The sequence below is a fragment of the Brachypodium distachyon genome, chromosome 1 (genome assembly GCF_000005505.3).
Source record: "Brachypodium distachyon strain Bd21 chromosome 1, Brachypodium_distachyon_v3.0, whole genome shotgun sequence".
In the NCBI taxonomy this organism is placed as follows: Eukaryota; Viridiplantae; Streptophyta; class Magnoliopsida; order Poales; family Poaceae; genus Brachypodium; species Brachypodium distachyon.
In genome coordinates this window covers 28,889,230-28,910,475 of record NC_016131.3, presented here as the reverse complement: position 1 = coordinate 28,910,475, position 21,246 = coordinate 28,889,230, and the positions used below count along the sequence as shown (strand labels likewise).

Below are 21,246 nucleotides of genomic sequence, written 5' to 3'. Positions count from 1 at the left end.
TCGGAGATTTCTATTATCAAACGACAGTGGGGAGATCGGATCATTGTACACTACCACATCATTGTACTAACTATCCAGTCTTGCAAATTTTACTCGGTTCATTGCATATTTGCATGGTACGACCAACCTCTGAATCCTGCAACATGTGTGCGCACTGTTGTTGCTCTCACAGATTTTACTCGGTAGTAGTATGGAGTAAACACCAACCTCCCATTTTAGGTAACACACCCTTTTTCTTCTTTCTGCATAATTAAACATGGGCCAAACAACATGAACATGCACAAATGAGGGTGGACAGAGCAGCACTGCTGCGCTATTAACAAAACACAAGATTAGGCAGCAATATATTTAGCATCCCACTGAAACAAATACACCCGAATCTACGGTCTAAACGGAAGGAAAATTCAAATTTTAATAGGCTACGTTCCAGCCGGCCGGATTCGAAACGGAAATTCCGGCTGATCAGGATCCGAATCATCCGATGAACTCGACAGCAGCCGAAGAAGAAGCCCATTACCATCACTAACATCATTGGTCCTGATTAAAAACATGAGCTAGCCCGCCCTTTTTTCTGGTCAGAAAAGTGGAAAGAGAGTAAAAAGAGCCAGACACATCATTCGTGCTCAAGAAAGCAGGAGTGCACCATGCATAATTTCAGCCTGGTCAGAAAAATAAATAAATAAAATGACCCCCTCCTTTATCATAGCCACACAACACAAGCTGCCACCCCCTGCATAATCACCTCTCCGAATTACTTAATTAGATTATAATCAAAGCTTGGGATGGGAGGGGGACACACTCACCCCCCCCCCCCCCCCCTCCCCCCAGCTCAATTAATATCGCCACTACCACTAGCCAGCAGCCTCAATTCATTACCCAGCCCCAGCAGAGCCTCAGTCTCTCTGTACACATCAAGAAGAACACACACAGCAAGGGATCGAGCTAAAGCTAAGAAGGTAGCTCGAAGCTGGTCGTAATTAGGTGATGGAGAAGAGCAGATCGGTGCCGCGGGAGCACTCGGCGCCGACGGCGGCGTACTACGGCAGCGGCGGCGGGTACGACTACGAGGACGTCGCCGGGGGAGCGCCGGCAGCTGCCAAGTCCTACAGCTTCAACGGGCCGAGCGCCGGCGACGACCCGGAGGCGAAGCGGCGGCGGCGCGTTGCGTCGTACAACGTGTTCGCGTCGCAGGCCAGGCTCAAGTCCTCCGTCCGCGGCAGCTTCAAGTGGCTCAAGTCCAAGCTCTCCGACGTCCGCTACGGTGGCCTCTGAACTCTAAACCCCCTTTCTCAAGTTTCAACAATCTCGACTGAACCTCTACTACATATACATGAGATCTCATCTCTTTCTCTCTACAAATATGTATGCATATGCATGAAGAAGTGTATGTGTGTGTACTACTACTGTCTACTGCTACTCCTATACGTGCATATGCATGGCCAAGTTGCTCCGTATTTATGCATGTATGTATGAACTAGTGCTATATATGTGTGTGTGATCTTGAGTAGTTTTGCTGCATGGTTAACGGTTTAGATCCATATCGGTTCCATGTTTTTGTTTTTTTCTTGTTTGTGTGCAAATTAAGAACGGTTGATCTGAAAGAAAAGAAGGTGTGGTTGCTGTTCCCAAAGGAAAGAACAGTGCTTGTCTTACTGTATCTATCATCCTGCTTAATGAAATTGCAGATTAAGTTTGTATCAAGCCATGTTCTCTGTTTCTCTTGTCTGTAAAAAAATGCTGTCCTCTGGTTCTGTTTCTTCCTTTTTCGGTTTGTTGATTTATGTTTGTACTAGTATAATGTCCGTGCGTTGCCACGGTCTTTGAATTTTTTTTCCTGCACCTAATCATCTAAGATTAACTGCAGTCGGAGAAGCTGCAGCCTCGTACAATCTTCAGTTGGAGAAGTTTTAGTTATGCAGTCAACAATAAGCTGATGATTTGAATACTTTAATCTAAACAGTGGCATATATGAATTTTACCTACTACATGTTGCCAAATGATTCTGCATCAACTGGACCTGGATCAATCAGACCTGCAACCACACAATTTTTCCGTATGGTTCAAAACACTCCTCTAGCATCATATTTGACATCTTGAGGTCGCAATATCCAGGGCCATGTAAATAATCTTCTCCAAAGGAAGATTTTTGCAATCTAGCTTGCGCAAAAATTCTCTTAGAGAACCCCTCGATGGAAACTCATTCATGACAAGTGGATAGCTACATGCTCCAACCAGCTACACAAAAGATTGAGAATTAAGTAAAACAACCATTAGAAGATAGCTAGAGAACCAACATGATCAAATGTTGTAACAGTCCGATGAGAAGCCTTTGTTACATTAAACCGGATGATAGCTAAAGAAAAAGGAAGCAACAAATATAAATAAAGGTTGTTTAATCATATTTTAAATCACAAACTGAAGTTATCTCTTGATGGTTTCCTTTGAACTCCTCGAGACAGTTGAATTAGGAGTATGAGGCAGAGGCTCGGGATACCTATTGGTTTCAGCCAATTTAACAATCTTGATAAAAACTGACAATCGAATTTGAAAGAAGAATTAGACAAAGCACATGATCAATCTAAGATTTATCAAAAGATTGAATATACTGGAAACTGCAAAAACGGTGTGCAAATAAGAATACCACTTGCAGATTGCAAGCTACAGCATCACACGCTCACTAATTTGACCTCATAACAAGCCATGGCCTCTACTGCTCGGCTAGCAGCTGAGCGGCAAAGCAGGAGGGCGCCGCCGGATGGCACTGCAGCCGCTGCTGCTCTGTGGGCCTGAAGCTCGGAGAGAGGAAATTAGCGGCGAAGCGCTGCCACGAGGAAGAGCCACTGGGGCCATCCTGCTCGGGGGAGGCGGCTGGAGCGGGTCTGTGCCTCTGTGGGAGGGGTGGGTGGACGACTGGATGGGAGGGGGAAAAAAAGGAAAAGAAAAAACTCTTCGGGGGTTCCAGCGCGTGCGTCATGCGGGATTGGACAGGACGCTCGAGACGGACGATGCTGGATGTACCAAACCCAACGACGGAGACGCTATTCCTTTATTATTAGGTGTAGATATATGTTTTGTTCTGGAGCGGAGGATTTTTGGGGTTGGAACTTGGAAGCTTGTCTCCACTCTGTCGATTTGCACGCTTTCAGCAAATATTTCGATAGCTTTGATTCTGCAAACACACACGAGATAGATATGGTTGTTGAGAATCTTATCCCAAAACTCCATATTTCGACACCGATCCCTGAATTTTTTCCTATGTTTCAGTCAATTTCCTTGAGCTGAACTGACATTTTATTACTATGTCCCAACTGATTTCCACCACCCTTAATTAGACCCTTCTGTCTGATAACAAACCGAATTTGAAGCCTAAGATATATGGTTTGCTGAAACCAAACGAATGTTTAGGCGACAATTATACATTAGCAATTCTGAATTGCACAATACTCGGATTCAGGAAGCAGTACGAAGATAAACCAATGATGACCAATAATTCTCTTCTCATAAATGATGATTTATTGATACAAACTGCGGTTCAACTCGATCACAGCAACAAATTAGCAGCAGCAGCATATAGGACCTGAACAATCTCTGTCTGACTGACTGACTGCTATGACAAAAAAAGAAAAAGAAAAGGAAACCCAGCAACCCCAGCTGCCCCCTGCTACACAGAAACGTAGTGTTTGTGTGGGAACTCCCTCTCCCGGCGCCGCATCATGTCGTGCCCCGATGTCGAAGCCGATCTGGTGGCGATGCCGTGCCGCACCATGCCGCCACCGCCGTTCGCCTCGCCGCGACCATCCAGAGGTAGTAGTAGAGTCTGGTGCTGCTGGTGATCGTCGTCGCTGCTTGTGTGGTAGGTGTTTGCCCTCCGAAGCAGGAGCTGCTGCTGGTGGTGGTCTTGCAGCGGCGCAGGCGAGCCCTCTGCGGGCGACGACGCCTGAACTGGGCTGGCCGAGAACCGTTTGGAGACAGTGCTGGAGGAAGCCTTTAAGATGGTGTTCTCGGCTAGTTCTTGGATGCCCGAGGGGGCAATGGCGGCGGCATCGGCTTCTTGACCAGGTTCTGCCGCGTCATGATCAGTAGCTTTCTCCCCCTGCATTTGCCGACAGGAGCCCATGTATGTATTAGTAGTAGCAACTAGCAACTAACTAGTAAGTATATGCCATAAAAAATATGACAAGAGTTGGAAGATGACATCGATGTTTCCGTCAATGGCATGCCTTGATGATCTCGAAACAGAGATAAATAAGAGAGCCAGCTAGTAACTGGGGCGAGAAATAGAAATGTAATCATTTGTTGCTGAACTAGGTGAAAGCAGCAATCAGTGGCTAAACTCTGTTCTGGTTCTGTGATCATATTTTCCCCGTACCTCTTTGCTGGGAGATTCGACATTGGAGATCTTGGGCGGTTCATTCTCGCTTTGTTCCTGCCCAGCTTTCTTCTTGCTTTCCCTTCGCTTGTTAGAACGCTGTCTCAGCTTGGGCCTGTATGTAGCACCAGAGAAGGAAAATCACGAAATCAATACTAGCAGACAAGAATCAACTTGAAGAGAACATTGCAACATCAAAGATTTCTCCAGTTGTGTTGAAAGCATGTGTGATGGATTAGTCCTCACTTCCTTCCATCGTGGGATGCGGTCGGATCCGGGACCTCCTCCTTGTACAGGACGGGGAGCTCCGAGACGTCGCACGGCAATGGCGGAGTCGTAAAGAACTGCAGCAAAGCCAGCAACAGCGGCCAGAGAGATCAAACGCCATTAATTAATCAATTACCAGAAACAACAGAGATACTCGAAAATTGGAACGGAATCCTGTACGATGCGTACGTCGCTCTGGAGAGCCTGGGCGGCGGTACCGCGGGCGGCGGGGTCGAGCGCGAGGAGCGTGGAGAGCAGCCGGAACGCGGACGGCGGCAGACCGGCAAGCTTCTCCGCCATGGTCGACTTATACGTCTTGGGCGGGCGGAACGTGGCCGGGAGCTTCAACTTCCGCCAGTAATCATCTGGCGGGGATCCACACAGGCTGAAGATCTTGAAGAGCTGCTCCACCTCGGAGCGGCCCGGCATGAGCGGCTTCCCCGAGAACATCTCCGCCAGCAGGCAGCCGGCGCTCCAGAGGTCGATGCCCACGCCGTAGTCCGTGGCGCCCAGGAGAAGCTCCGGCGCCCTGTACCAGAGCGTCACCACCCGGCTCGTCAGTGGCCGGCGCCGGCCGTTGGGGGCCGGGATGTAGTAGTTTGCCAGGCCGAAGTCGCCGATCTTGAGCCCGCCGTCCCGCGTGATCAGCAGGTTCGAGCCCTTGATGTCCCTGTGCAGTATCCCCCTCTCGTGGCAGTGGTGTAGCCCCTCCAGCAGCTGCTTCATGTACCTCTTTATCTGCACCCAAAGAACAACAACAAGAAGAAGAATCTCTCAAGCTTCGTCGTCTTCGTCTCCGGCTCCGGCGGCGAAGAAGATGATGATGAAGAAGAAGAAGTTGTTTATACCTGGGGGAGGGAGAGGGGGGGATGATGGTTGGGGCGGGAGGGGAGGAGGAGGAGGCGGGAGAGGTCGGAGGCCATGAAATCGAAGACGAGGTAGATGGAGCGGTGCATGCGGGAGGTGGCGATGCCGTCGAGGCCCATGACGTTGGGGTGGTCGAGGACGCGGAGGATCCGCATCTCCCGGGCCATGAACCGGACGCTCTCAGGCTCGGCGGTGTCGAAGCGGACCTTCTTGAGCGCCACCACGCGGCCCGTGGACCGCTCCCGGGCCTTGTACACGTTGCTGTAGGTGCCCTGGCCGACCTTCTCCACCTGGTCGTAGGCGTCCGCGCTCCGGGGCACGATCCCCCGGAGAGCCTCCCGGGGCACGTTCTCTAGGAGCCATGTCGGCCACCCGTCCACCAGCCCCGTCTCGCTGTCGCCCGGAGTACTCGTACTCGTCCTCGGTGGCAGGGGCGCTGGTGCGGGTGCTGGGGCCGGGGCTGGTGAAGAAGAAGATGGCGGAACCGTGGTGGATGTGATCGTAGTAGTCGCTGTTTCTGTCGGACGGCGATCCTGATTTATGCCGGCGTGCTGATGAGAGTCCTTGGCGGCGGCGGTGGTGGGGAGGGGGTCGGTGAGGCGGCGGTGGGAGGCGGGGACGTAGCCGTGGTTGCGCATGAGGTGGTCGATGCCGCGGCCGTCGCTGCGGGCAGGGGAGCCCTGGGAGGGCTTGGCGTGAGCGCAGCCCATGGCAGGGCCACGGCCACTGAGGTTGGGTTGGGGGAAGGAGCGGGAGGAGGACGGAGACATCAACGTTAGAGAGAGGAGAAAGAGGCGGCCGCCGGGATGTGGCGCCAAACATATATAGTTTAATTTTTGTGTCGCGGGCATGGCAATATGGCATAAGTGTCATGGCCGCCTGGCCCGGTGGTGACAAGAATGATAGTTTTGGCCGGCTGGCGACGGCCGGCCGCGCCCGCGCGGCTGCTGATGGCATACGTCTTGGCGTACGCACCTACGTGGTAGTCGTGGCTGCGGCAACAGTGTGCAGCACCATGTACGTTTCCATATTCACTTCCGGGTGTTATTTGGAGCCTAATCTTAAAACCTTGCCCTTTCTTCTTCGGTGACACGAACAATTGGTCTTTCGAAAACAGACGTCGACTCTTAACGGACTTTATTTGAAAATTGATGATGGGGAGGAGGGATAAGAAAATTGACATTTTGTGAAATCAGACTCTCAATCAAGAGTCGACCCTCGGTACCCTTTGTACACCTATCAAATTTAATGCTAACTAGACATATAGGAGTATTCAGCTTAACACTGTTAGCAAAGAGGATGCTGGAGAGGGGTTTGGCAAATTGGAGTGAGTGAAATCCGGGCCACTAGATCTAAAAGAGAATGACTTGGCTAACTGGAAAAACAATTGACGGCTAACTAGACACACTGGAAGGAAAAAAATAAACGCAGTAAATAAAAAAAATGCGATGGTTAAAATACAATACGTTGTGAACGGGCGAGTAACAAGTTAAGAATAAGCATGTCTTGGGTAGTTGGGTTGACCAGAGCTCAAAGAGTTGTTTGCTTACACATTTCAGTTAAGCAGTTCCAGCTGAAAAGGACGCAGCCCCAGCGTGTGGATGCATAATGCAACGGTCCAAACAGAGGCCATTTGGCGCCTTGGCTCCGCGGCGATTTCAAAGCTGGCGACGAGGTCGCAATGTGGAAACGCACAGCGCTACCTGTCAAAATCACAGCATATACCTGATACCTGGAGACGGAGTACGATATGAGCGAGACCCCAAAGCAAAGAAACCCACGCATATGCTCGTGCTATTGCCTCAAATAGAACCACGTGCGCGAGGTGCCGCGGCAGGCCATCTGGAAGCATGATGAATACCGTAAAAATTCCACGGTACGAACAAGCACTGACAGGTTATTCGAGTAGGTGAACAGAACTGACTTGGATTCAAACGATTTTTTCTTCTTCTTTCCAGCTAATTCCAACAGACCAACTAAGGCATCAGTTGCACTCTTATGAATTGTGATCGCGGCGACTCAACGAACTCATCTGACAGATCCCAGAACAATCCTGGCAGCACACAGCAGCACAAATAAAAGTTGACTTGAGTTTAATCATCAGTCAAAAAGCATCCATTCAGTTGGATCCTGAAATCTCAACCAATTAAATTTCTTGTCAAGAATCTCGTATAACTATCCCAGCTTGATCTTCGACCAGCCTTCGACTGTGCTGTGTGGCACAGAAACCGGCGATCAAGCTCCTGACCTCAAGGCTCTCGACGACTCCGGTTTGGAGTTTGCCCCTTTAATCAACCTCAGTGTCAAAACTAACAATCCCTGTCTGCACCCTCAGCTCACAAACCAATTTCTTTACACAGGGAGCTAATGTCAGGGATTATTCCACCACCGGAGTTTCTGATGACAGAATCACCCGCAAGATCCTTCAATAAGGCAGATGGATCCTTAGCCCCACCGAACCGCAAGAACTTGTCCCTAAGCGCACTACCAGTGCTACGAGACAATGGGTCATCTTGGCATACTTCTTGCCATACAGTTGTGGCAAAACATCTAGCATAAAGATAGCTATAGTACCCTGCAATAATGTGATATAAGAGGATATATTCTTATGAGAAGTATAGCATGCAAATCAGTTTATGGGAGTAATATACAACTAGAAAACCTACCAGCACCATAGTTTATAAGATGAGAAAACCGAGTATGCCAGTGTGTGCCCTCTACATAATTCCAACTTGTGTGCTTTCTTTTCAAATCCGCAACAGCAGAAATTGTATCCATGGGTTTCGATGCTTGCTCCCCAAACAAAGTTAAGTCCATCATAGAATAAAAAATCTGGGGGCATGCACAATAACACATAGTGGGGCAAGAAATATGAGGATGAGGTCAGAAAACATAAATTGCAAGTCCTAGTATGCTGGGTTAGAAACTAGAACGATAAGCAAACCTGCCGCTGAAGCTCAGTGGCCGGAAACATGTTCCGAGAAGCATTTAGTGCCTTTACCAGCTTTTCTGGTATGGGATCACCAGTTGTTTCATCTAGAGCAAATGTCTTCAAGACACGGTAGTCCCACGCGTAGAACCTGCAATGGAAATTACACTTAACTATCAGTAAAGGTCAGTTAACAAAATAAAATAGAAGATAAGAGTTCTATTTTGGATAGGCCACACTATTTTTGGTGACAGGTCAAATGTACTCGAAAAGGTTTGACGGCGTTTCAGCCACATCAAGAGCAACCCTAGTACCAGAGAAATGCTGATAGTCCTGCAAATGTCAATGTGCTTCCAGATAAGATATAAAGGAGTCACTGGATAACCTAAATATTAAGAAGCACGGGCAAAGTACCGTTCTAGATAGCAGAGAATGAAGGGCATGGCCAAACTCATGGAATAGAGTTTCGACATCCCAATGGTTGAGCCGTGGAGTCAATCCCTTAGAACTTGAGAAGTTGCAAACCAAGGCAATGATCTGGAAAGCAATAGTAGATTCTAGAAATAAACTAGCAGTACGCATTCAAACTATGCTGATTTTTAAAGACGGAGATCTATTAATCTGGTTCCTTTTAAACATCCTTTAAATGCTGTAGAGTTTAAGTTAATTCTCTAGCTTTAATGAGAAAATGAGAATAGGGCACGTAGCTACACTGGGGCATCCTTGGGCCTATAGCTCAGTTCTCAATGTTTGGCGTAAAGATATAAAATAGCTAGCAAATAGGCCCTTAATGCTTGCTTATTGGGAAGCCCTGATGTTCATGAAAGAAGTTTGCATATTTTACTGCAAAATTAAATACTCCCTCCGTTCCATAATTCTTGTCGAAATATTACATGTATCTAGATGCTTTTTAGGAATAGATACATCCATTTTTTGGCAAATTTGAGACAAGAATTATGGAACGGAGGTAGCAATCAACAAGAGAGAGAATGTACTGGAAGTTGGTAGTTCATGTCAGATAAACGTCGCCCTCCTCTGATAGCAAAATGAGCACATCCTGGATATTTTCCCTTTCTGGAGTAGAGATCGAGATACATAAATCCTAAGTCACCCTGTTCGTTGGACATGTTTGACTTTAATTAATTTGGCCCAGCATATACACCAAAAATTAGAAGGATACAAAAATCAAGCAATGCAGTGCATGATAGGTCTTGTAACCAAAATCCTTGGTTAGACCGCCAACAGAGGAAGTCATTTCCTCATGCAAACAACAAGACTTAACAAAAAATCATGTGCCATAACACAACGTTACCAATATTAACAGGTAAATAGTGTAAAGGTTTATTAAGAGAATAATGTAACGATGGTTACAAGGTATATTTTGAGTGGTTGCAAGGATTAGGAAGGTTATAAAACCAAGAGAAAAACATGGAAAACCACCATGCTATCCTTGATATATGTACCTTGGAAGTGGGAGAGGATAGCTAAGAGAATGTTGCTTTACACACAAGTGCAGGCGAAAGATGTGATATATGAACAAGATGAGAGTTAAATAAATGCATTATAGAAAATGGGGGAACAATTGTAAGTCAAATAGATATTTCATTAAAAAATACAACATTTCATCAAATAAATTGATTAAATAGATATTTCATTAGCGTTGAAATCATCTTTTTTCACATCAGCATATAATTTTATGCTATTTTGTCCAACTTATGGAATAGGCAAGAAAATAACTCAGCGAAAGACTTCTGCTATACCTCTCCTGGAACTGTCCTTGTGGTATTTACACTACTCAACAACAGGACATGACCCATTCCATTGATACAAGTTCATTGCTATGGACGAATAATTACATGGAAGACTGTGATGGTCATTGTGTAAAGCCTAATAGATGTGACATACAAGATTTATGTTGGTAGATTTTTTAAAAACTTGGTCAAACTTTAAGAAATTTGACTTAGAACAAAGCTAGAACATCTTATATTTAGGAACGGAGGGAGTAGGTAAAACTATCTTCTAAATGCAAGCTTAACAAAGTATTACCTCATCAGGGTGATGCAGAGACAGCTTTATCACATCTGGATGCCATGACTCTCCATCACCCATAGGAATTTGATGGAATGTGGCACCAAATAATGATTCCACCAGCACGTTTAAGCCCTTTATGCACTGGGCCAATGGAAAATATGATGCAACAACCTGATAGGTACAAAAAAATCTTGTCAAAAAGGATATACGGAAAAGGTAAGGTGGTATGTAGGAAGCAACAAAATAGTAACTCCAGTAAACACCATGCCCTGAAGGAATTTGAAGGAACTACTGAAAATTAAGATTCTCAAACTACATATATAAAATTTAGTAATATTTATGTCAGTTTTGTTCCCCTCATGACCCTTCAGCTTACAGCTACCCAATTTCGATTGCATTTGGCTCCTACGGCCTATATTCTTGAAACTTGAAAGTATGGATTTGCATAAACTATTCATCAGGAAACACCTAGGTTACGGTCAAAATAATACACTGCACACTGATTTTAACAACAGTACATCTGTGAGAAAAATAGCACATACTGAGAGATCCACGCTATTTGCAGATGATTTCATCATTCCAATGAAGTAATCCTCGTCCCAGGGTTCCAGATCAGCACTCTTTTGATTACATATTCTTCTCTTGAATTCTTGTATAGTATTAAATTCCTGCGTAAGAGGATGCTATGAATAGAGAGGAACTACTAGTTTGCATATAACAATGTGTATTATCCATGCCAAGATGAAGTTCACTCCCTTGAATACCTCATCAGCTTTATGCCTAACAATGTCGCTCAAATCTCTGAGAAATGACATGACCACATCTACAGATGCAGCCATGTTAGGACGTATAGCGAATTCAGCATATGATTTACAACCCATAGTCTGCCAAAAAAGGACAAGAAAAAGGAATTGCTTGTAATTTGTCCTGGACTCAGGCTTTCAAATGTACTCGATGTCATGGTATTTATGAACATAATTAGGGAAGTCCATTAGGTGAAATGTTATTCTGACTCATAATATTTTATCAACTACATAATTCGGTGAGCAACATAGAGTACAATACATGCATAACTTATCTTAGATATTCAAAGAAAAAATAACACAAGACGATTTTGTTATGGCTGTGTGCATTCGAGTATACAGAGGCCAGGAGGCGTTGCCTAGTCGGAAAAACAAGACGATTTTGGTGTGGAATTGCTCCAAGCAGACAGCAGCCATGCCAAATCATTCAAATAACCCCACGGCATCATTCACTACAAAAACAAGAGGTATGACACACACTGGTAACTCTAACTCTCATTGGATCCTACATTGCGAAATAAGGTGGTTATGCATGTGACATCTAGCTCCATGGAGACATTTACTCAGAACCCTCCTGAAAGAGCATTCAATTTTCTCACGATCAGGCATGTTACTCACATGGAGATACAAAATGCTCAAATCATTCAATCCAAATAACCAAACTATTCTTTCCAGATCTTTAGAATACTTTACTGAACAAAACAATGCCACCTCAACTAAGCTCTTAAACTACAAGGTTCAAGCTTCAAAGTGCCGAACAAAACAATTTACTAAGATATTAGTGTTCAGAGTTAATGATAAACTGATTGATCTAAACTTTTAGAAAACCTAACCATAGCTTAACCATCATCTTCTACATATTTCAAATATGTAAGTTGACAGTGCACAACCTCATGCGAAGTTTGGCATCATGAATGTACAAACATTGGCACATTGTTGTTGGGGGCGGCGTTGGGATGAATGTACCTTTCCAAGCTCATCACGAGCATCTATAAGTTCATCAAGAACAGCAATGTTTTCACGAGGTTCAGAGTTTCCTGTAATGTATACCTGTCTCCTGACCTTAAGAAAATTTAGAACAGTTAGATTGCTGCTAGCATAAGTGCAATGACATATATATATCAATAGCTTTCACAAAAAATTGCTCGTAGAGAATCTAGGGAAAGATAAACATCAAACAAAAAAAATAAGTAATGATTCTGTGCATCAATGGAGAAAGTAGGTCACTTGTTTTTCCAGTGTCCTGTTGCTCACTTCTGTTGGTCTGTGATTGGTTGTCCCTTAGGTATCAACAAAGTTCCGCAGAACATGGAAGAGCTATGTAATGAGTTTTTACTCCAGTTTAAAGGTAGAAATAGAAACTTAAGTGCTTGTGGTGCAGCTGCGCTCTGTTGGAGCAGCCGGAAGTGTAAAAATGCCTCTTACTTTCAAAAGATTCAACTTAAGGATCATATTAACACTGTCTTTTCCGTATGTCATTGGCTAACCTACTGGGATGGACTTCGAAAAAGTGTCGACAAAGGCAAACTGAAGTCTTTCATGTCAGAAATGGCTGGAAGCCAACCACGAAAAGGATTGGAGTTGGTTGAAGTTTTGAAGCATCTAAGAGCATGTACAATGCAAGGTGCTAAGACAGGTGCTTACGAAAATAAACCAAACACTTTTTTAAGCACCAGTGCTTATTTGTATAGAGGAGGTGCCAAGTTAGGCATCTGCTTAGTCTAAATAAGCATCAGTGCTTAACAAAAACCGGTTAATTTTTCTAAGCACCCACCTAGACATCTTACATTGTACATGCTCTAACGGCTGCTTCAGTAGTTTCTTGCTGTAGTTAGCTGAACTTTTAAGGTCGTGTCCATGTTTGTTACACGATCCAATGATGTTTACTTTCCAGCAGAACAGACCTCTTAAATTCAAACAAACTTCTGTAATAATGATTTCCTTAATGAAATCGGGAGCATGCTCCTTTCATCTAAAAAAAAGAGACAACTACGGTATTTCCAGGTAGAATAAGTGAACACGAGAAAACATTACTTAGATATTTATGTCATGCTATTTGGATGTAAAGAAGTTTTAGATGCTGGCGAGTGGAACAAAAGGAACTCACTTCCTCATCCGGAACCCATCTCAATGCTGATGATACAGTTCCCGAGTCTGTCACTATCCTAAGACCCTTCTGTCTTGTTGTGTGCATTGCATTACTTGCTTCTTCAACACCCCAAGGTTTGAAACGGCTAACGGGCTTAAAGTTATGATGCATATTTCTTGGAATACGCGAGGCTGGATATATATCCACAAAACCTGGTTTGTTCATAACATTTTCATTGAACCTGGCACAGCAACAAGAAAGTGCACCTCAGTTAGACGTAATTTTCCAAATTATGTGTCAACTCAACAGGCTAAATTACAATGCAAAGAATTAAATCAGCAAAGAATATACTTATGGGAAAATATTGGATTGGGGCGACATCTAAACACAGACAAGGGAATTATGTGACTAAATTGACATAATGAATAGTTAAATTAATAGCAGGTTCTGTGGTAATTTAGAATACTTTTAGGCTTACAAAGATTAGTCATGAAATCACATTGGACGTGCAATGAAGCAAACATACTTAAAACCATCAGTCCATTTCTCATATTCAATAGCATAGGAAAAGGAAAAGAAATAATCATGAATTTCATCAAATAAACCAATTGGAAACAAGCCATATGTACACCTTAACATAATAGATGCACTTGTATTAGAAATATCTGGATTACTGAGCCTTTAGGGTAGAGGAAGGGGTGGGTGCTGATCCCACTATAACATTTTTAGAGAAAATTAGAAGATCCAACTAATAGGCAGTGTAACACACAGCTGTTTGAGCAGCCTGCAAACCTGTCAGACAAGCTAAAAGAAATATATTTACAAAGCAGAAGCATGGCAAGGGTTAGTGTTGGCTCTACATTGAAGATGTTTACCAACAAGCAATGCAATTAGAAAATGCAATCACTTGCTGATAGTCAAGTTGCAAACATGCAACTGGAACATGAGAGCACAAAACCAATATGGACAGTTTGACAGAAAAAAATGGTACTGGGCCTATAAACAGCCAATGTCCCATTCATAGACCTACTTTCTACCCAGCTGGGCAATTGCAAGGTTCAGCTGATTAACGCGCTCGAGTTTATCTGCAATGGAAGAAAACTATGTTTCTAAGTAAAACTTAAAATTAACAAGAAGCAACTTAAAATAAGCTTCAGTATGGCAACCTTTAGGAAGATGAATTCCCCATTTTTCAAAGTCAGCACACAAGTTAGCCGCTGCCTTTCGAGCTTCCTCCGAGAGCAGGACACCTTCACTCTCAGCTTTTAGTATCGCATTGTACAAAGTAGTATTTGAATTCAGGTACTGCAAAGGAATACAGGAAATGAAACATAGTTCCGATTTGTTAATTTCACTCATTTATGTCCCACCTGTTTTCAGAAAATGTCATTCATGTAATCAAGCTTACTTGAAGATGCTCGTAAATCCTCATCGATGCCTTATCTCCTTCCTCCACAAACTCCCTAGTCCACATGCATATCTATTTAGTAAAGACAGCAAGCACATTGCTCTGCAGAGCACCCAAATTACACAAGAAGCAACCATCACACACTCACCTATCTGGGTGCGTGTTCCTGCACAGCTCCGCCGAATCAATGACCGAGCAAACCTAACCAAATTAACACATAAACATATCAGACCAAATCGATTAAATAGAAAGGAAACTAAGAAGATTAAGTTACGGTATTGGAGATCTCATCCATGGCATTGACAATCTCCGCGGAAGGCGGCAGCTGCGCGATGTAGGCAACGAGCTCATCCGACCTGCGCAGTGGAGCAAACGTTCACACAAAAAAAAAAAGAGCGGATGATGTTTGGTTTTGTGTGGGAGAGCATCGGAGGTTGGAGGGGTTCAAGGTTTTTCTTCCCCTTACCGCTGTATGGCCTCGTCCACGAAGCGGCGGAAGCCCTTGGCCGTGCGCAGCACATCGAAGCCGTACAGTCCCGTCTCCGACTTCGCCACGACGGTGGAGAAGGCGGCCCGGCGGATGGCGGAGGCGCGCAACAGCATTGCCGCGGGCGCTCGGTTGGTCGGTTCCGGCGACGAGCAGGAGATAATAGGCGTTGGCGCGTCCGCGGTTCTGCCCGCGTTGTTCGTCTCGACTGCGATATGGTTGCTCACGTGTCCGCTACCGCCGCCGCCGCCGTGTCGCTTCTCGACGGGTAATAGCTTGGCTGCCCCTCTGTTGTGCGAGAGGGACGGGATAGGGGAGGGGAAAACAACAGCCGCCGCCCGATTGGTGGAGACAACCGTGCACTCGGGGGGAAGGCGGAGGAGCTCGGTCGTTTGGGGGGCGGGGTAGGGGGTAGCCGGTAGCTGGCGCCGCCGCCGCTCCGTGCAGGGATGAGCGCGAAGGGCTTCGGTTCGGTCTCTCTAAAGGTCCAACCCGGTCGTTTTCGGCTGAGAATGAGATCGAACCGACCAAATGGGTAAACCGACCGGGGGGAATAACTGGGTTTAAAATAGGTTAAACAATTTGCCTAACCATGGTTTTTAATATGAATCTGGTTTTTCTTTACTATAAACCGTGGTTTTAAATAGCGCGCTATTTCCTCCATATAGCGTCGCCATAGCACATCTGAAGACCCGACGCTACGTTTAAGCAATTTTCCTCGCTATTAGCACACTAAATGACGCTAAACGCTATATGCTATAGCGTCGTTAAATATTATAGCGTCCAAAATTCAAATAGTACCACGTCGGCCTAAAGACCATGCTCAAAATTTCCCAGTCTCAGTCTCCCACACCTAACCGGTCCACCGTGAGGGCGGAGGCGGTAAATCCTCACAGCTCGTGACCGGCTGCGGTGGCGACGACTCCTTCCTTCAACTCGCAAAAGACCACCTTTCCTCCAGCTTGCGACCAACGGCGTCACCTCCAGTGCTTCAATTATGCCTTGTATCTTTTTTTATGTCATGGATTTAGTCTTCGAAATGATTGGACAACTTTTTAGTACGTTTGCAAAACGCTATTTGAAATAGCACATGCTATAGCACGCTAAATGCCATAGTGCGCTATTTAAAACCATGCTATAAACCCACAGTTCTTTCTTGTGATAACTAAAACTTGTTCTAGTACTATGAAATTTGTGTGAAATTCCTGAGCATCGTAGGTTTACCATACTTCTGTCAATTTTAGGCGTGTGTTTCTCATCTTCTGTAATTGGAAAACGAAGAAGAAAAAAAGCGGTGAACGTAAAATAGGTTTCACATCTTGCCCTCTGGCCTTTGCTCTGATGGTTAACTCCAGGTCTCAAACTCTCAAACGAGCACACGCAGTGCGGAAATTCTTATTCACAGAGTCTACTGACTGACAGCATCAATACACAGCAAAACAAATGCTGGTGAAACACATAACGATAACATCACCAAGAATACCAATAGCTGCAACTCATCTAGTACCATATAGAAAGAAGACGATCTTTAGCATGCCGAACTTCTATGCCAACACAGACCACACAACCAGGAACAGGCTCATCAGCCCAGCGAAGCTGACAGAGATACCACGGTGACCGGCATTCTTGCCGCCTGACGGAGAACCTGCAATCAACAGGAAGATGTTTGTCAGGTCACAGATTATTTTTTATTGCAGTTCATAACAAAGAAAAGGTTCGAACAAGGGTAGTTTTAGTTGTGTCTTGGGATGATATCTTAGACTGAATTTGATGATCAAAATAAGGAAGCCATATTTGTGAACATTGATAAGCATGCTGACCATGCTAAGTTTACATGGAGAAAACAATCATGTGGGAACATGATATGAAAGTTTAGCAATTTCAGTACATCACTAGAATTTATCCGCCTTTACTCTGAGCCATGATATGTTTTTTTCGTACCTAACCATACGAAGCCACCCAATGACCCAAATAACCTGCCTGCCACAGAAACTACAGTTTATACGCATTTGACATAGCTACTGCATGGCAAGTGTGAGGGTAAAATGTGAAGATAACATTACTCTGTGGGCCATTCCAACAGATTATTGATAGAATTCAAGTTCGATATGAACTGCTCCTTTGAAACATTGCTGGGCCTCGTGCAATGATGCTAAAACGTACTACTCCTAGCTATTTGGTTGGCTTGCAGCCTTAAAGATAGATCAGCAGATAGTACCATTGCCTAATCTGTAATGCATTTATTGGGCGTCTTAGCTGCTATTGGTTTCTACACAATAAATAATTTCCAAAAGGATGTACACATACAATGATCCAATCTGCAAACGGATGTGCTCCACTGTCAACAGCAACCCTTGGGACCATGTCTACTACATGTCTGACCAAAAGGAAAATTCAAGCCTGTGTAGTCTAGTGTATTTTCGTGTGTTTTCACTTTTCGGCCAATTAGAGCGCACTTTACTATGTGAGGCAGTCAACCAATCGACACTGTTGCAAACTACAGCGCTTCAGTCATGTATTTCCTTGAAAAAAAGTGATGGATGAATTGTGAATTGACTCGGAACTCTTCACATTTGCATTGCCCCGTTTGCAAAAGGTGTTTGATATGAGCAGAAAGAGTGCCCGTGTCCAAGTCCTAAGCTCGTTCAAACACAACAGACTGATTTCTTTCTATGCAAAAAAATCTGTATAACTGCAAGTGGCCGGTTCCACTATCATCAGATAACCGAACAACAAGAATTCTTTCTAGACCTAAACTCACATGAATTGCATCAATTTGCCATCATGGTATTAACTGAATTTTCGTAATAACCCAATATTTTTAACCAGTCTAAGCTGGCAAGATGTCACAATTCAGACAACCAAGTAGCTAAAGAAAGCAAATTGCTAGTTTAGTCATGTATACACTCTTTAGAAAGGATAAGAAGCATATATTACCTGGAGGGGATCTCGTAGGAGAGGTGCCTGTGAAAATAGCAAGGCGGTCAGCAAATGACCAGAAGGATACATACTGAGATTATTTTAAGAAAATGCTAGCTATTGCCGAATCCAAAGAATAGGAGGAGGAATGTTAGAAAAGTACAGCATGGGCGGTACCTGGGGGCAAGATCTGCCCGCAAGGCTGAACTTGGAAATGCTACATTGCTACTGTGGAAAAACAAGCACGACGAAAAGGTCCTTAACAAAATGGACTTTCGTAACAACATTGCCGATTACTACTCCCTCCGATTCATAATAAGTATCTCAGATTTTGTACTAACTTAGGGAGTAATTAGAGGTGCAACATGGTGACCCTCAGGGTACCCATTGACCCTCCTTAGTTCAAACAAATGAACTAGTTTTTCAAAAAGTTGTGTCATTTTAAAATTTTAGTTCATTTGGTTAAATTAAGGAGGGTCAAAGGGTACATGAGGGTCACAAACTTGCAGCTCTAGGAGTAATTCCCAAAGCTATTTCGTCAGGTCAAACTAGATATTTTCTGAATCCATTTGTAAACATTATCGCAAAGTGAAATGATAGGGGAAAATGGTCACAATAATACATCCAAGATTGGACCGGACTCATCGTCCATCTAGGTCTGTCCCCCGTGGCAACCATGGTATATTAAACCGGCATAATCTGACATACTGACAGCGTTTAAATCGTGGATTAAACTAAGCTTGTCACGGGACAGAGTGGGGAAGCTGAAGCCATCTGGAACTCTTGATTGATTAAGCTAAGCTGAAGACAAACTTTGGAACCTGAAGGCATATGGAAATTATTGAGGAATAATCGCTGGACTAAACTAAGCTTATCAGTTATCACCCGCTAAGCTATTTTTTTTCTCCATTGCCATCTGGTCCAAGATCCCACGTCTGGTCAACTAATGCCATTTGATGGTGACAGTTAGACAGAAATGCCAAGACCTCACCAACTCCCATACGCTACCCACAACAAACTAACAAAGTAGCAAACGCGTAAACGTAAGTAAGTCCATCCTCCGGTAAGCACATCCTATTTGCATGCATCTATCTTAGTGTTGCTTACACGAGTTGGTCACGCAAATTCACGAGGAACTGGTTAGTGATGGCTAAATCAGCTTAATTCAACTGCTCTACTAACTAATAATCGTAAATTGGATGCTAATTAGAAAAATTAGAAGCTCAAAGGAAAGGAGGAAGTGGAACAGCTTGCGCGGCAGGGGGGGGGGGGGGGGGCGCCTGGGGGGAAGAGAGATCGAAGAGTAGGAGAGGCGAGGGGTAAGTTAATTACTGGGGCAGCTGCTGGTGGTGTCGCTGACGCCGCAGCGCTTGGAGAGGCGGAGGGCGTCGCTGAGTTTGATGTTGAAGGCCTTGAAGATCTCCGGCATCGCGTAGAGCGCGCAGAGGCACGGCAGCTCGTTCTTCACGGCTTCCTTGAGCGGGTCGCAGCAGGTGTCCGGCGGCTTCTCCGCGTCCGTCCCGTTCATGTACGGGCCGCACGCCACCAGCTTCGACGCGCACGCCGGCGTGCCGGCTGTCTGCGCCGCCGCCCCCGAAGCCAGCAGGCTGGCCGCCGCCGCCACGAGCAGCACGGCCACCGCCGTCGTCGGCATCCGCATCGCCATCTGTGTGCGTGTCCCTCTCTCTCTCGCTCTGGGCTGGCTTTGGTGTCACGAGGAGCGAGCAGCGAGGGGAAGGAAGGTGGTGCCTTCTTCTCTTTGGGCTGTTTGTTGGCTTTGGTGGAGCTTTTATAAAAGGCTCGCGTTTATTGGTGGAACATTCAATGGCGGTCTCCGTGGTTCCCGACCTCGACTTTTCGAGTTCCGAGGAAATAGAAATGACAATCGACATTCGACTATATTAATGTTCCAGTAAAATGAACTAAGACCAATATGACTTCACTTCAACTAACACATGAAGTCTAAAACGTTTGGGAACGAATTCACCTGCTCCACTGCTGAAGCTGTGAAGTGAAGTTCTCCCAAACAGGCTCATGAGCTGGATTTTTAGTCTCGGAGACCGAGGAAGTAAGTATGACTGGTTGAAAAATCTTTTATACGAAAACAAAGAAATCACTACATATTCAGAGTATTCGTGTTCCACACTTTTTTCTCATTTTCATGCTACGTCCGTTTCAAGATATATATATTCTCTACATCCGAAAATAAGTAACGTTGATTTATATAAGAATTTATACAAGTATTTCATCTTCTTTGTCCAGGCCATTGACGAGGAATTACATGACTTATGTGATCCAAATCATAAGCATACAAGTGCATTTGAAAACGGATGCAAGGATACAAATTTTATTTTACAGAAATTATATATTAATAGACTAGTTATTGCTCAAATCTTCGGTCATAAGAAACAAATACGCCTTACACTATTCCTCTCTTCAACTATTTTTAGTCCGTGAACAGGCATATATTTCCAAAGTTTACATTTGACAATTAATGACAAAATCTGAGACACTTGGTATGTTAGTAGGGATCGGAGGAAGTATGTATATGTATATAGTATGTATATGTATATATATATGTGTGTGTGTGTGTGTGTGTGTGTGTGTGTGTGTGTGTCAAATAATTATTCTATTGAATTTGCATTTAGAAACACTTTTATGTAGGATAGATTTTGTCATACAGCAAACATATCATTCACAGTCAAAGTGTTAAAGTTGAATTTTGGAATTTATCAGGCATCTCCAACAATCCTACTCAGCCGTTACCACGAGGGGCATATGCCAGTGAACAGGAACAAAAAAATTGTAACCGTTTCTTCTGCGAGAAACGGCACCATCACGCGTACCAAGACACAAGTAACGGCAAGAATTGCTATTGGAGGTCTGCTGTTACGTAAAAGCACTGATACTCACGGGCCCACTGTAACTTTACGATCGTTTGTGTGCAGGTTGCTAGCACATGCTGAATATCTATTCGTTTTTCATCCTATCAACCTTCTACTACATATTGCATATGGCCACGACACACATGGCTATAAAGTTTAAGTGCATTGTAAATCATCACAAATCAGCTACAC

General features: G+C 44.5%; 4 protein-coding genes across 5 annotated transcripts; 1 reads left to right on the top strand and 3 right to left on the bottom strand.

Moving 5' to 3' along the window:
- Positions 1-847: 847 nt before the first annotated feature.
- Positions 848-1,703, top strand: LOC100826521. Its single transcript, XM_003563403.4, has one exon. The coding sequence runs from the start codon at positions 985-987 to the stop codon at positions 1,270-1,272; it is 288 nt and encodes a 95-aa protein (XP_003563451.1). The 5' UTR covers positions 848-984; the 3' UTR covers positions 1,273-1,703.
- A 1,774-nt stretch (positions 1,704-3,477) lies between these two features.
- On the bottom strand, positions 3,478-6,762 carry LOC100832393 (probable serine/threonine-protein kinase At1g54610). The gene is made up of 5 exons (XM_003560422.4): positions 5,485-6,762; positions 4,826-5,374; positions 4,616-4,713; positions 4,370-4,484; positions 3,478-4,093 (listed from the first exon to the last, which is right to left on the bottom strand). Exons 1-5 carry the CDS (start codon positions 6,352-6,354, stop codon positions 3,662-3,664), a joined length of 2,064 nt encoding a protein of 687 aa, XP_003560470.3. The 5' UTR covers positions 6,355-6,762; the 3' UTR covers positions 3,478-3,661.
- A 224-nt stretch (positions 6,763-6,986) lies between these two features.
- Positions 6,987-15,762, bottom strand: LOC100825697 (mitochondrial intermediate peptidase, mitochondrial). 2 transcript variants are annotated; one of them, XR_002964014.1, is made up of 18 exons: positions 15,230-15,762; positions 15,038-15,119; positions 14,912-14,964; positions 14,764-14,818; positions 14,522-14,660; positions 14,386-14,440; positions 13,374-13,596; positions 12,233-12,328; positions 11,228-11,347; positions 11,006-11,131; positions 10,479-10,634; positions 9,428-9,544; positions 8,847-8,969; positions 8,698-8,765; positions 8,448-8,583; positions 8,170-8,335; positions 7,428-8,078; positions 6,987-7,345 (listed from the first exon to the last, which is right to left on the bottom strand). XR_002964014.1 is itself a non-coding variant. In XM_003563400.4 (17 exons), exons 1-17 carry the CDS (start codon positions 15,364-15,366, stop codon positions 7,840-7,842), a joined length of 2,091 nt encoding a protein of 696 aa, XP_003563448.1. In that variant the 5' UTR covers positions 15,367-15,762; the 3' UTR covers positions 6,987-7,839. The 2 variants fall into 2 exon arrangements, 1 of the variants encoding a protein (XP_003563448.1); XM_003563400.4 differs by having other exon boundaries at positions 6,987-8,078.
- Positions 15,763-16,545: 783 nt separating this feature from the next.
- Positions 16,546-19,947, bottom strand: LOC100825388 (lipid transfer-like protein VAS). Its single transcript, XM_003563399.4, has 3 exons — positions 19,502-19,947; positions 18,188-18,214; positions 16,546-16,895 (listed from the first exon to the last, which is right to left on the bottom strand). Exons 1-3 carry the CDS (start codon positions 19,833-19,835, stop codon positions 16,795-16,797), a joined length of 462 nt encoding a protein of 153 aa, XP_003563447.1. The 5' UTR covers positions 19,836-19,947; the 3' UTR covers positions 16,546-16,794.
- Between the last annotated feature and the right edge of the window lie 1,299 nt (positions 19,948-21,246).

What these genes read in the sequence shown, in the direction of transcription:
- LOC100826521 (XM_003563403.4), top strand. Translation starts at nt 985, where the DNA reads ATGGAGAAGAGCAGATCGGTGCCGCGGGAGCACTCGGCGCCGACGGCG.
- LOC100832393 (XM_003560422.4), bottom strand. Translation starts at nt 6,354, where the DNA reads ATGCCCGCGACACAAAAATTAAACTATATATGTTTGGCGCCACATCCC. An exon ending in CCCAGGCTCTCCAGAGCGAC is followed by an intron (nt 4,714 to 4,825) that starts GTACGCATCGTA and finishes GCTTTGCTGCAG; the next exon opens with TTCTTTACGACTCCGCCATT. An exon ending in TCGAATCTCCCAGCAAAGAG is followed by an intron (nt 4,094 to 4,369) that starts GTACGGGGAAAA and finishes CGGCAAATGCAG; the next exon opens with GGGGAGAAAGCTACTGATCA.
- LOC100825697 (XM_003563400.4), bottom strand. Translation starts at nt 15,366, where the DNA reads ATGCTGTTGCGCGCCTCCGCCATCCGCCGGGCCGCCTTCTCCACCGTC. An exon ending in AGGAACACGCACCCAGATAG is followed by an intron (nt 14,819 to 14,911) that starts GTGAGTGTGTGA and finishes CATGTGGACTAG; the next exon opens with GGAGTTTGTGGAGGAAGGAG. An exon ending in ATTCTCTGCTATCTAGAACG is followed by an intron (nt 8,766 to 8,846) that starts GTACTTTGCCCG and finishes TGACATTTGCAG; the next exon opens with GACTATCAGCATTTCTCTGG.
- LOC100825388 (XM_003563399.4), bottom strand. Translation starts at nt 19,835, where the DNA reads ATGGCGATGCGGATGCCGACGACGGCGGTGGCCGTGCTGCTCGTGGCG. An exon ending in CACCACCAGCAGCTGCCCCA is followed by an intron (nt 18,215 to 19,501) that starts GTAATTAACTTA and finishes CTATTTTCACAG; the next exon opens with GCACCTCTCCTACGAGATCC. An exon ending in TCCTACGAGATCCCCTCCAG is followed by an intron (nt 16,896 to 18,187) that starts GTAATATATGCT and finishes TGTTGATTGCAG; the next exon opens with GTTCTCCGTCAGGCGGCAAG.